The 12,850-nt window shown below is 39.7% G+C and overlaps 1 protein-coding gene across 2 annotated transcripts in view; it reads right to left on the bottom strand.

Moving 5' to 3' along the window:
• slc37a1 (solute carrier family 37 member 1) overlaps nt 1-12,850 on the bottom strand; it is a 32,513-nt gene that overhangs the window by 14,895 nt on the left and 4,768 nt on the right. For both annotated transcript variants that reach the window (XM_068725240.1, XM_068725241.1), the window contains exons 3-9: nt 9,549-9,630; nt 6,882-7,002; nt 6,107-6,185; nt 4,781-4,916; nt 3,478-3,554; nt 2,524-2,690; nt 371-423 (exon numbers count right to left, since the gene is read on the bottom strand). In XM_068725240.1, the coding sequence (XP_068581341.1) occupies nt 371-423; nt 2,524-2,690; nt 3,478-3,554; nt 4,781-4,916; nt 6,107-6,185; nt 6,882-7,002; nt 9,549-9,630 (715 nt within the window). The remainder of the gene's footprint in view (nt 1-370; nt 424-2,523; nt 2,691-3,477; nt 3,555-4,780; nt 4,917-6,106; nt 6,186-6,881; nt 7,003-9,548; nt 9,631-12,850) is intronic.

Below are 12,850 nucleotides of genomic sequence, written 5' to 3'. Positions count from 1 at the left end.
ATAGAGTCCAGAAGAGGGCAGTGAACCTCAAATAGCTCTTTAGTTGGGTTGAGGCGTGGGGATGGTAAAGGCATCTTCAGCCCTCATGCCCTGTATAGAAGCACCTGCATTATGCTCCTCTGATCCTTTTTTAAGGTTTTTCCATCCATTTGTAGAACGCATAATCCTATTTCATTCCACAAAAATACAGCAATGGGTATGAATCCTGAATTGAGACACACTAAGGCACCAAAGGATGGTGGTAAAGATAACACATGGCACATATTAAATACAAGCTTTCAAAAGAATCAAGAATTTAAATACAAAGAAACGTGGCGATTGTGTTTCCATGAACTGAAGAAAGAAACAGGAAGAACTCTGTTGTACTCACACTCTTGCCTGGAGAAGAATTTTGATCATACATGCTTTTCAGGTCATTTGGATCTGGAGAGGGAAAAAGATGCCATGGAGTTAATGATGCTCCTTGATTTTCAGCCTGCAACGTCTTGCTAAGAGCGGCTTCTTTTCTTCAGTGAGCCAGCCAAGTGAGAAAAACACTACGACAGAAAGCAAGCTACATAATTAAAACATGTTCTTTCTGCAAGTCAAAGGCCTTTGTACAAACCATTAGTGTGGGAATTAGCACTGTAAATGGAAACTTACTTAACTTGGGGAACATAATGTCTTTGAGCAAGTGCATTAAATGTGCTTCCTTCATACATAATGATGACAGGCTCTGCAATAGAACCAGAACCAATTCAATTCAATTTATTTCGTATAGCCCAAAATCACAAATCACAAATTTGCCTCAGAGGGCTTCTCACAACGCTGGTTCGTTTACTCGCATGTGCACAAGCATCTTTTAGAGATAATAGCGAAGCAAATAAAGTCCTTTTTCAAACTACAAATATAAATCTCAAACAAATGTTCAAATTGATTCAACTGACAAAGAACCAGGTTAACCTGAGCATGAACCAAAAAGGAATGAGAAGTATCCCAGCATCTTTGAACTGGATGGAAAATGACCAACATTTGAGAACAGATGAGCAAGCAACTGAATTCATTTTTCAGGGATGTGTGAAGAACATGACAACAGCTGCACTACTGCTATTTTGGAAACCAGGAATTGAGAGTCGACCCATTAACTGATGACACTTAAGATTCAAGTGTGTATCACATAGAACACAATAATAATATTGTACTAAAGCTTTTAGTCATCGGCCTCATTGGGGACGGTGATGAGTCTGCGTACAGACAGGAGGTTGAAGAGCTGGTCCTCTGGTGTGGTCAGAACAACCTGGAGCTGAACAAGCTCAAAACTGTGGAGATGACAGTGGACTTCAGGAGGAGCCCCCCAACACTGCTCCCCCCCTCACCATACTCAACACTGTGTCTGCTGTAGAGACCTTCAAGTTTCTGGGATCCACAATCTCCCAGGACTTGAAGTGGGCCCCCAACATCGACACCATCCGGAAAAAGGCCCAGCAGAGGTTATACTTCCTGCGCCAGCTCAGGAAGTTCAACCTGCTTCTGGAGCTGCTGATCCTGTTTTACTCCACCATCATCCAGTCTGTTCTCTGCTCCTCTATCACTGTATGGTTTGGATCGGACACCAAACAGGACAGAATCAGACTACAACAGACTGTCAGGTCTGCAGAGAGAATCATTGGTTCCAGCCTGCCCTCCATCCTGGACTTGTACACCTCCAGAGTCAGGAAGCGGGCAGGAAAGATCACTGCAGACCCTTCACACCCTGGACACAAGCTGTTCCAACTCCTCCTCTCTGGTAGGTGCTACAGAGCTCTGTACGCCAGAACTACCAGACACAGGAACAGCTTCTTTCCACTGACCGGCACTCTGATAAACAATAAATAATAAATCATACTGCACTACTACCTCTGTTTGCACTATTACCACCACTTGCACTATCACCTCAATTCCATTGCCATTGTTGAAGTGGACCCCCAACATCGACACCATCCGGTCAATAAACCGTAGGTTTATGTTCACGTGTGTGTGTGTGTGTGTGTGTATATATATATATATACAGTATGTGTATATATATATATATATATTTTATACACTTTTTTTGGGATATATATTTATACTTATATTGTATGCATGTACAATAGTGCATGCTTTTAGTGCATGTACGTGCTTGATTAGCTCTGCACTGCTCTCATATGGCAGGTACAGCTGATAACGCCGTCCCAACCGTCCGTGTCGTCATGGAAGTGTGGCACCCACCCTCAGGTTCCCCCTCAGGTAAACACTGTTAGCTATGCCAGCTTGTTTGCTGTACTGTTAGCTACACAATGTTAGCTACGAGCCACCAGCGCAGGCGTCGCCATGTCGAGAGCCGTTATGAGGAAATTAAAATGCTCCCAATCTTGTATCTTCCACCTTTAAGCTGACGTATAACAGCATAGTGGTGACTAAAAATGGCAACCATATTTTCAATTTCGGCAACCAAAAGCTGATGCTGGTTGCCGGCCTGGCAACCACTTGTAAAAGCCCTCCAGCCAATGGGGAGGCTGTACTCACGCTCAATGAGGAAGAAAAAGCAGACGACGCCCATGACTGCGATGATGAGCCCCGGTACGATGAAGGACAGGCCCCAGTTGGAGGACACCCAGTAGCCGGCGATCAGAGAGCCCAGGATGTTTCCCACTGAGGTGTGAGAGTTCCACAGCCCCATGATGAGTCCACGCCTGACAGACAGACAGACAGACAGACATCAGGGTGTTAGTGACTTTCACAGTCAGCAAGTTGTCTCTCAACCTCCTCCTTGATGGCCATATATCTTCCTATGGGTTTAATACTTTTGTTAATATCCAGCTGTTTCTCTGTAATATTGTAAAATTTTAATATTATATCGGTGGAGGCTTCAAATAAGCCCAGTTGGCTTTTGGCTTCTTCCTCCACTGTGATATTATTTATCTCTGTTATGTTTGTTTATTTTGTGCAATAATTGTGTAAAACTCAGTCATAAACTAAGTAATTAAGTCATTTCAACTTGAATGTATTAAATATTAATTATAATCCAAATGAATAATTTAAGTTAATTTAACGGTTTTCTTAAGATGGCTGTTAGAATAAAATATATCAAAATATAAGTTATACAATAATTTGAAATCATTCTTTTACAAATATAAATACAAACATAAGACAAAAAACAGTAGAACAAGTACATTCCACTCAGGCAAAGCAGACACTTAAATGAACACGGGAACATTCATGGTATAAAACATTGTGTTCTAGGGTTAAAACTGGGTCTAACTTAATGTTAGCACCTAGAACCCCTTTAAAAAGAATCACTTAAATAATAACACTAAAACAAATTAAGATCGACTTAAAATAGCAGTAGATTTATATTCAGAGACACAGGGTCGCCATCTTCCCGTCGTGCTTCAGTACTGGGTCTTAATGATTGGTCATTGTTTAAAGCAAACACCTTGGACACTGCGTAAAAATACTTTTGGAATGACTCGACCTTACCTTCCTTTTCCAAACCAGTTGCTGATGCAGGTCACTACACTGGGCCAGCCAGTGGTTTGGACCAAGCCGTTGGCCACCTAAAATCACAAGAGGATGAATGAGGACAGTGAGGTATTAGAAACATCGCTAAACAAATGGTTAGTGTGAGCCTGTGTAAATGCATGTATATAATAGGGGTGGGGGGAAAAAATGTATTCTTAGATGCATTGCAGTTCTCTCTTGAACGATTATGACTCAATGCAGAAAACTCAATAATCGGAAACTTAAAACTCAATTCTCAACGCTATGATCGTCTGTAACAATTCTGTGACACCGGGCTGTCCATTCCTTACGGCTGCCCCTGAACGCAACAGACATAATACATGTGCATCTTGTTTACGTTCTACACTAGGCTAAATACTAGCAGAGTTTTGGTGAATATGGATACAATCCGACAGGCACCTCCTAGCTTAAAAGCTAACAGATGGAAGCATTTAATTTCTTCTTCTGCCCGACCCTAACCCACTGAGGAGCGGGTAGGATAGAAGTAAAACACTATGTGTGACATCCGTTGCCACAGAATCGTGTGTAACCGCGCCTTTAATCACTGTATGTATAGTTTTTATGTATGTTCCAGAAAATGCTATTTTTGTACGACAGCTGAATGCACCTTGCCTAGAACAGGGGGATTTGGTTGAAGGTCTATATTATTTATTTGTGAATAAGGGCAGCTTGTTATGTCACATGACTCAAAGCATAATGAATCCTGTGTTTTTACTACAAGGATGTTGCTATGGGCCAAATTTTATTTATTTTCTTGTTGGTTCTCTTTGCAATGTTCACACAGCTCTTCTATTTGTTACTAATATTGAATTAATAAAAGATAATGGAAGTAAATTCATGGTTTTTTTAATTATGATTCATTACAAATATGCAGTGTTTTAAAAATTAGCAGACAGTCACAGTGAGAAAAAATAAATCACGTATAGAAACACTTTTATACATCCAGATGAATCGATATTCATTTAATAATCGAATCGAATCATGAGGTGCCTAGAGATTCCCACCCCAGGTATATAAACCTGTGATTAAGTATGTGTACATGTCTCTCTGTGTGATGACATCCATCTGTGATACTCTCTGTTTGGAGTGGGAAGATGGGTTATTCATTCATCTTCTTCTGGGGCTAAAAACACCTAAGTCTGTTTCTCCAAACTCGGGGCGTGCCGACAGCCATCTACTGTAGACATCGACTATGGATAACAAGCTCCATCCCTATAGTCCTCAGAGCCAAAGGATTTACTACTGAAATATTGTGTCTCACCTGGACAAATATGTAGAAGCCCAGATTGTGAATGTTGTAGACATAACCCAGTCCAAACAGGCAGGTGAACAGGCCGCTGGTCAGCATGCCCATACTTAGGTACAGTCGAATGGGCACGCGCTCTCCAATGATGCCGCTGCATGGGCACACAGAGGGGACATTATATTAACCAACAACTTATTCTCATCAATAAAGTTGCTGAATGTCTCCCTACATGCGAGCTGTGTGCCTTCATCAAGGACAATAAGTTTCAGTTCTGTTAGTTTGTCTGTTAGTAGCAGGACATCTCAAACATTGCATTAAAACCACAGGACAAGTGATTAGTTCACAGTGATGATCCAGGTCCAGCAACTGTATAAAATATATAATATATATAATATATATAAAATAAAGTATCTGGAAACAAACTGGCACTTGCTCGACAGGATTGCGGAACACTGTGTAATTCAATACTTTTTTTAAATCAACTTAAAATGTATTTAGAATGTGCACTCTTGGTGGAGGTTTGTGCTTTGTGAGCGCTTTCTTGTTTGTTACATGAAAAGACTGAACGTTATTGTAAGAAGACCTAAAAAAAATCCACATACAGCATTAATACAGTATCTAGATTTAGAGAATAGATTGGAATACATGGAGGGAGAGGGGGGATGAATGTGGGTGCTGTGAGTCTTTCAGGGCTTTTAAAACCTTTAAAGATCTTGTCTTCATTCATCAAAATGTTCTATTCATAACTAAAATAAAGATAAACTGTTGATTAGGTTTTAATGTAGGATACACCTGGTATTAACCTGTGAATCTGGATATGTTATCTGGATAGTTCATCACTTTTGCAAGGGAGGACTTACTAGCTACTGCTTCTACATGAAACCTTAGCTGGGCTTGCTAAAGCTAGCAGGAAGAGTTGGGTTGTTTCTCTTCAGAATGTGGCCATGCTGTATGGAATGCATGTGCACATGGCTGAGTTCGGATCACAATGTGAGCCTGACCAATTCCAAATGTGGTCTTGGTGATCCAATGCATGCCGATCCCAATGCGTTCATCATGCATTTACATGTGTTTTTCCTTCTTTAAATAGCATACCCAGATACAGATTGGATTTTAGGTGTAAACGGGGTGAAAAAGACATTTAGCTTTATATAAATAGGTGCATGCCTTTCCCTATTAATGTGTATCTTAAGACAGATTTCACTGATTTTCACCACCACGACCTCTGACATAATGACTTTGTAGTTTATTGTATCTATATCCTTTTCTTACATTCAGAAAGTTTGGTAAATGTATTCTTCGCCTATGAATAAAACTGTCCTCCTCTTCTTGCCATCTTACCTGAGGTACATTCCCACCGCATAGGCACAGAGGAAGGAGTAGTCCATGGCTCCCAGCAGCTGTTTGTAGTTCCTTTTATCTGAGAATAGAAAGAGTTGTATAGTTAGGGACAGTAAATGAGATTTAGTTTATCCTCAGCTGTGTTTATTGGTCTTGATGCTTCCATGTTCTTCCATGAGCAAAGCTGAAGAAAACAAGCTGGAAAAGCAGCAGTGCACTGCTACATGCTCTGTACATTCTATATTCATTATTATGTAATCAATTCTATTTCCACATTTCTAGCCAACTTGTGGGTGCTAAAGGGACGACAGTCCAATGGCAGAACAGTTTCATGTTGACTGACTAATACTTAGACAGGGGTAGGCAACCTGGTGGCACGCGGTAGGTAAACCAATGGCACACTAGCAATAAGTGTACTAAGGTTTTTTGGGAATGTTAAAGTGCCCTCTCATCCGCATGCCAAATGTCCTCTTTTACAGTCATTGGCACTTGAGTGGCCTGTTATTTACGATGGTTTGATAGATTATTTTTCCACACGCATTCCACAAAGACCCAGATTTCAAATTGAATTAAATTTCAATGTTGTTACACAGTCATAATTGAACTCAATGGTAACCTTAATGTTGATATGTACACCGATTAACAAGAACATTTCATATGGCACTTCATATCAAAAAAGGTTGCCGACCACTTCACTAAGAGTACACCAAAACTCTATGTCATTCTTTGAAACCCCCAAAAAAAACTAAATGTCAGGAGTCAAGCAGATACGAACCAAAAGGCTTCCAGCTACAGTCTGTGCCTGTGTGGAGAGATGGCAGTGAGGGCTGCTGGCTGCTGCTGGACGCAATGGTGGCTAGCTCATTGACTGATGAGCAGTTCTTATGGAGCTCACTCTGTCAATACAAAACAATGAGAGCAGCAATCAGATAGAGAAAAAAGGCACACAGTGTAAATATTCCATCCAACCCTATGTTCTTTGTCCATACTAATTTGACTTCATACATGAAATCAAACGGATGGTATGTGTGAGAATATATTGATATATTAAGTCACAAATAACTAGCATCTAACTATGTAAACAGAGAAAGAGAGAGATACAGAGAGACAGACACAGAGAGAGAGAGCGAGAGAGAGAAACAGAGAAATAGAGAGATAGAGCGAGAGATAGACAAAGAGAGAGATAGATACACAGAAAGAGAGAGACAGAAAGAGAGCGATTCAGAGAGAGATACAGAGAAAGAGACAGAGACACAGACAGACAGACAGAGAGAAATAGCAAATGAAAAACATCAGGAACCAAATAACCCAGCCCTACCCATTATGACATATAATGACATTAGAAACAAATATAAACGTACAACGAGGGCAAAAAAACTAAATGATACCCCCATGAAACTATATTGAAAATACCATTAATTAAAATCAATTTTGGAATATACAACCGAGAACAACCAAAAGCATTATCCATCCAAAATGGTGACATCTGGAGAGCACATGCTTACAAGACATACCATAAATCTTAATATTCAGTTCAATTAATTATAAAAGAAATACTCCATAGAAGAAACGATTAAAGACAACCAAAACCCCCTTGTTTTCCCAATTAACTGGGAACCATTGAGCACACAAAATGTCTCCGGCCAAACAAAGCTTGTGTCCCTGACACAATGCGATATTATCACGATACTTAAGTCACGATACTTAAGTCATGATACAATATTATCACGATACTTAAGTCACGATACTTAAGTCACGATACTTAAGTCACAATACTTAAGTCACAATACTTAAGTCACGGTACTTAAGTTACAATACGATATTATCACGATACTTAAGTCACAATACTTAAGTCACGATACAATATTATCACAATACTTAAGTCACAATACGATGTTATCGCGATACTTACATCACGATACGATATTATCATGATACTTAAGTCAGGATACTTAAGTCACAATACTTAAGTCACGATACGATGTTATCATGATACTTAAGTCAGGATACGATATTATCATGATACTTAAGTCAGGATACTTAAGTCACGATACTTAAGTCACGATACTTAAGTCATGATACGATATTATTTTCACGATACTTAAGTCATAAACCTCTTGAGCCCTAGCCCTATTTTTAGGCCTCTGCTTGAAAATTGCATAGCCATACTAAAATGAGTATATTTCTGCAACTACAAGGTCTATTTTAATAATGTTGGTGTTATAATGACTTACTAACTGTGACTGTCTCCGACTGAGCAAGGACTACAACAGCTGGACATAGTAGAAAAGTTACATTTTACATTTTACACATACACAGAAACACCAACAAATGCATGTAGAGCAGAATTAGGCAGATACCCACTGATAGTTAACATTCAAAAGGGAGCACTCACATGTTTTAACCACCTTAAAGACCCCCTCCACTCCAATGCCCTCCAAACCCAAAAACTGAGCCCAGAAAAGAGTCCTCTATGTCAGTTGGTGCTTAGGCTAACTGCCCCCTCTCACGCACCATGTGACCAGAGACGACTCACTCTACCTCTGAGCCTAAACAGACAGGAGTACCACCACGGGAGCAAAGCAATGTACTGCTGTGGACGGGGCATCAGCAAAACGTATTATAGACACCTAAAATAAATCTGTATTAGTTGAGGAGTACGCTGTGTTTAGAATTTTTCACCGCTTCACCTTGCCGTCAGACAGCCATTTCTGGGACATGACTGGGAACTACAAAACGATAATAAGGGTAATACCGACGGATAACACGCTGATGGATAAATTCCTCATACAACCACACTTGAAAAAAAACAAAACTATCCCCTTAATGCGCCAAAATTGCTGTGCTTGCACTGGTCATAGCACTGTCATAAAAATAGAGCCGGTAAACACACAACGCTGACATGCACAGGTCCATTTGCTAGAATGGAAATTCTCTTCAGCTCTCTGCTTGAGGCGCAGGTTACTATTGTGTCATTGCTGAAGCTGGTAGGATAACTGATCTTGCACAAGGATGCTCTGGTATGTGTCGCCACAGTTCCTCATACTTCACAATGCTATCCCTTTAATGGACAGTGGCTGTTAAACACAGAAGGCTAATTCCCCGTACCAAGCTTAAGCCTAGCCTCCAAATAAGATCATCATCAATGGCAGTCTTATTTGAATTTAGTCTTCAGTTTTAGACTGGGGATGTATCACTGTCAGGGAAACTGGCTCAGGGTGTGTTACTTTTTGTGTGGATGCAGGTGCATGTCATTTCATGTTCATCCAATAGGGACAAATACATATTCAAATATACAAATTGAGAATTGCACAACAATTTTCCAATGCAATGTATCACAGCATTTTTAGCTACTGTTAATTTCCAATGCCTGTCCCTAGAGGGGCCTTTGATGCCAGGCATGTGAAATATTGAGTATACAACAACAATGAGCATATGTTACCTTGACGATGCTAATGGGTTTCCTGGAGAGGTGGAAGCTGGTGTAGAGCAGGAAGGTGAGGATGAAAGTGAGAGCTCTGTACCTGCAGAGAGGAAACACAAGAGGGCAGCAATGAGAGCTGAAGGACCAGAGAACAAATCCAAACACCCCCTCTGGAGGAAACCAGCATGTCCTATGTCTGTTTGAGGTGAGGGGGTGACAGGAACACAGCTCACACTTGTATTTTTTACAGGCTTGCGTTATCAACTTCATTGTCAACAATACAGGCTAAAACCACAGCAGTCAGAGAAAAAAGATGGTATTTAGAAATATTTGTGTAACATGACCAGATAGAAAGTAGGTGTGGGTGATAGTACCTCTATATCACGGTATTTAGTGTTTGTTTTTGCAGTGACGGTATTACTTCACAGTATTAGAAAATAAAAAGGGGTATTACTTAATCTCGCTCTATTGGCAATGAAAGGGAACATAAGACATATTGGCTCCAAAATAAGAATGAATATGAGTTCTAGAGCTACATGTGCAGTGCTTTCAGCCATTTCTTGGTTTCCAAACAACGCAGCCTGGGCTCCGTCACTATGGCTCACATTTTGGACTTCTTTTATGTCCAAAGAACATCTCAGCTACTTGACCGAAGGCTAAAAAATTGTGTCAAGCCCTGCCTGGCACACTGTGTACAACCTTTTTGTTTTGGTATCAGTTAAAGTTGGGGGTATCAGCACTGTAGCACTTGTTTCAAAGACACAAATACCACCTGGCAAACAAACACATAGCTAACGTTAACATTAGCGAACTCTAGCTAGAGTTAGCCAGCTGTCATATTACCAATATATCAAACTAACAGACGGGTCATTTCTTCTCAGTCGCCTCAATTTTTGTATGCGACATCTGATTGGCTACTGATAATTCCCTGGTGAAAAAAATTGATCCAAATGTGTTGTTGATTTCAAATACTCTTAACCACATATATTTGTGGATTTCCATTATATTTGTTTAAAACAAGAAATATTTATGTTCATCACAAACATTGTTGTACACACAGATGGGGATTTATGCACATACAAACAGCATTTAACTTACAACTATACACACAAAAAGAATGAATAATTAAATCCACAAACAAAACAAAATAAAAAAATCAAATAAAAATAAATGGACTGTACTTGTATATTTTCTAGTCTTTCCGACCACTCAAAGCTCTTTAACACTACATGTCATCATTCACCCAATTCACACCCATTCACTCACTGATGGACAGGGGCTAGGTGACACCTGCCAATCAGATTCTATCACATTCACACACCGTGGGCACAGCTACGGGAGCAATTTTGGGGTTAAGTGTCTTGCTCAAGGACACATCGATATGCGACGGAGCCGGGGATCGAACCGCCGATCATCTGATCGAAGGACGACCTGCTCTCCACTTAGCAACAGTCGCCCTAATATATAAAATAAAAAAGATAATGTGTATCGGTATTCAGACATCCTATCAAAACATTATTCGGAATTCAATTTTTAATCTGTGGATTCTGTTTACATTTATATATAATCACTATTATTTTTGTAGTCATTTATGTATGAATCACAAAATACATCTGTGAATCCATTGGCTTTATATCTTTACATAGACAATAGTTGTTTGCTGCTATATTAATGTTGACAAAGCTATATGTATTCCTGACGAAACCAAACACATCATTTATGTCAATGTTACACCCTTCTGCAGTTTCATACATACAGGATATCCTTGTACTTGTATTTGCAAAACATGTTTGCTTTGTTTCACAGTCATGTTTACACTCATCTTCATGCCGTCTTTTATGTTCTGATTTTATCTGTGCTGATAAGAAAAGTAAGGGTAAATCCTGAGACATATTCAGGGGTTCTTATCCTGCCTAATCGTTGACATGTAAACTCTCACGACATCGCTCCTCTTGAGCTCTTCTCCTGTGAGTTAACAGTTCCATATCATATATTTCATTCACAACAACAACACAACACAACACAATATCTGCTGTCGTGTTACCAAAGTAGAGTAACATACATGACTTGGGTACAGTATATCATAGCCCAGAATTTTGACTATAACCATATGGACATTTCCCCAGAACTGTACAATTTCCGGACATAAACAAAATACATGGGAGTGGTCTACATTTACTGCCCCACATTTCCTCCAACATGGTTGGACAATAGACAGATATTTGCTTGTAATATGGGGGACAATATAGAATCGGATTACATTCATCCAACAATGCTCTCTCCAAGTACGCGAGGATGCTGTTGTGTCCTCCAAATATACAACCGTTGATCCCAGCCAATACTCACACCAAGTTCTTTTTCCCATTTCAGTTTTACATAAATTGTTGCATTTCCAGATGTTGATATAAAGTCGATTCTATGATGCAGCTCCCTCCAAATATCAACTATACCAAATTCTTTAAATAAGGCCTTGATCATTTTTGTGACATGATTGGGATATTTCTTATTGTTTGTTGTGTCTAGACTACTATTCATGACAATATTATAGTCACCTTCAACATATTAGTATTCCCTCCATTTCAAGAATAATGCTATCAAGTAGAGTTTTAAAGAAGGACTTTTCACTGTTAGGTGGGGCGTAAACATTGACCTATGTCACTTTTTCGTTTTCCAGCTTTCCTTTAACAATAATATATCTGCCTTCTTTATCGCTGATTTCTTTAGTACAATCAAATTTCACTGAGTTAGATATGAGAACAGTCAAACCACTTCTACAACCCTGGTGAAATTAACTATAACATGTATTTGCATAGCCAAACCTCTTAAGCTGCTCATGTTCCTGGACAAGTGTGTCTCCTGTAGATGTATAATCTGTGCCTTATCCTTCCTTCATTTTGTCATTATTTTCCAGCGTTTAACAGGGTTATTCAAACCGTTTACATTCAGCGACAGCATCTGAATATTATTCTCCATCATTTGTGTTTATAAAGTCAAGTTGCAATCCGTACCCAAACATGAACCATAGAACATCAATCGAACATAGAACAGTGTCACTTCAGAGAAAAAGAGTGCAACTTGCCATCCCTTGGGTTCCCTGTTGGTGGGAGGAGGGTAGAGCGCCTCTTTACTGGAAGAAATACCTACCAACTGGTATTCCACCTATACTAGAAGTGTCCAACATTCAGCGCATACATAAAGTGCTCCCTCCATCAGTTTCCTAAACATAGTCAAAGGAGTCATAAGTCTTTGTAAATCTGTTGGCTGACGGTCGCGTTGGTACGTTTCCCATTCAGCCTCTCCTCCACGGCAGCCGCGGTGTT

Source organism: Cebidichthys violaceus, unplaced genomic scaffold (genome assembly GCF_023349555.1).
Source record: "Cebidichthys violaceus isolate CVI_PGR_0920_01 unplaced genomic scaffold, fCebVio1.0.p SCAF_34, whole genome shotgun sequence".
Classification (NCBI taxonomy): domain Eukaryota; kingdom Metazoa; phylum Chordata; class Actinopteri; order Perciformes; family Stichaeidae; genus Cebidichthys; species Cebidichthys violaceus.
The sequence above is the reverse complement of the archived record's forward strand: the minus strand, read 5'-3'. Positions and strand labels throughout refer to the sequence as shown.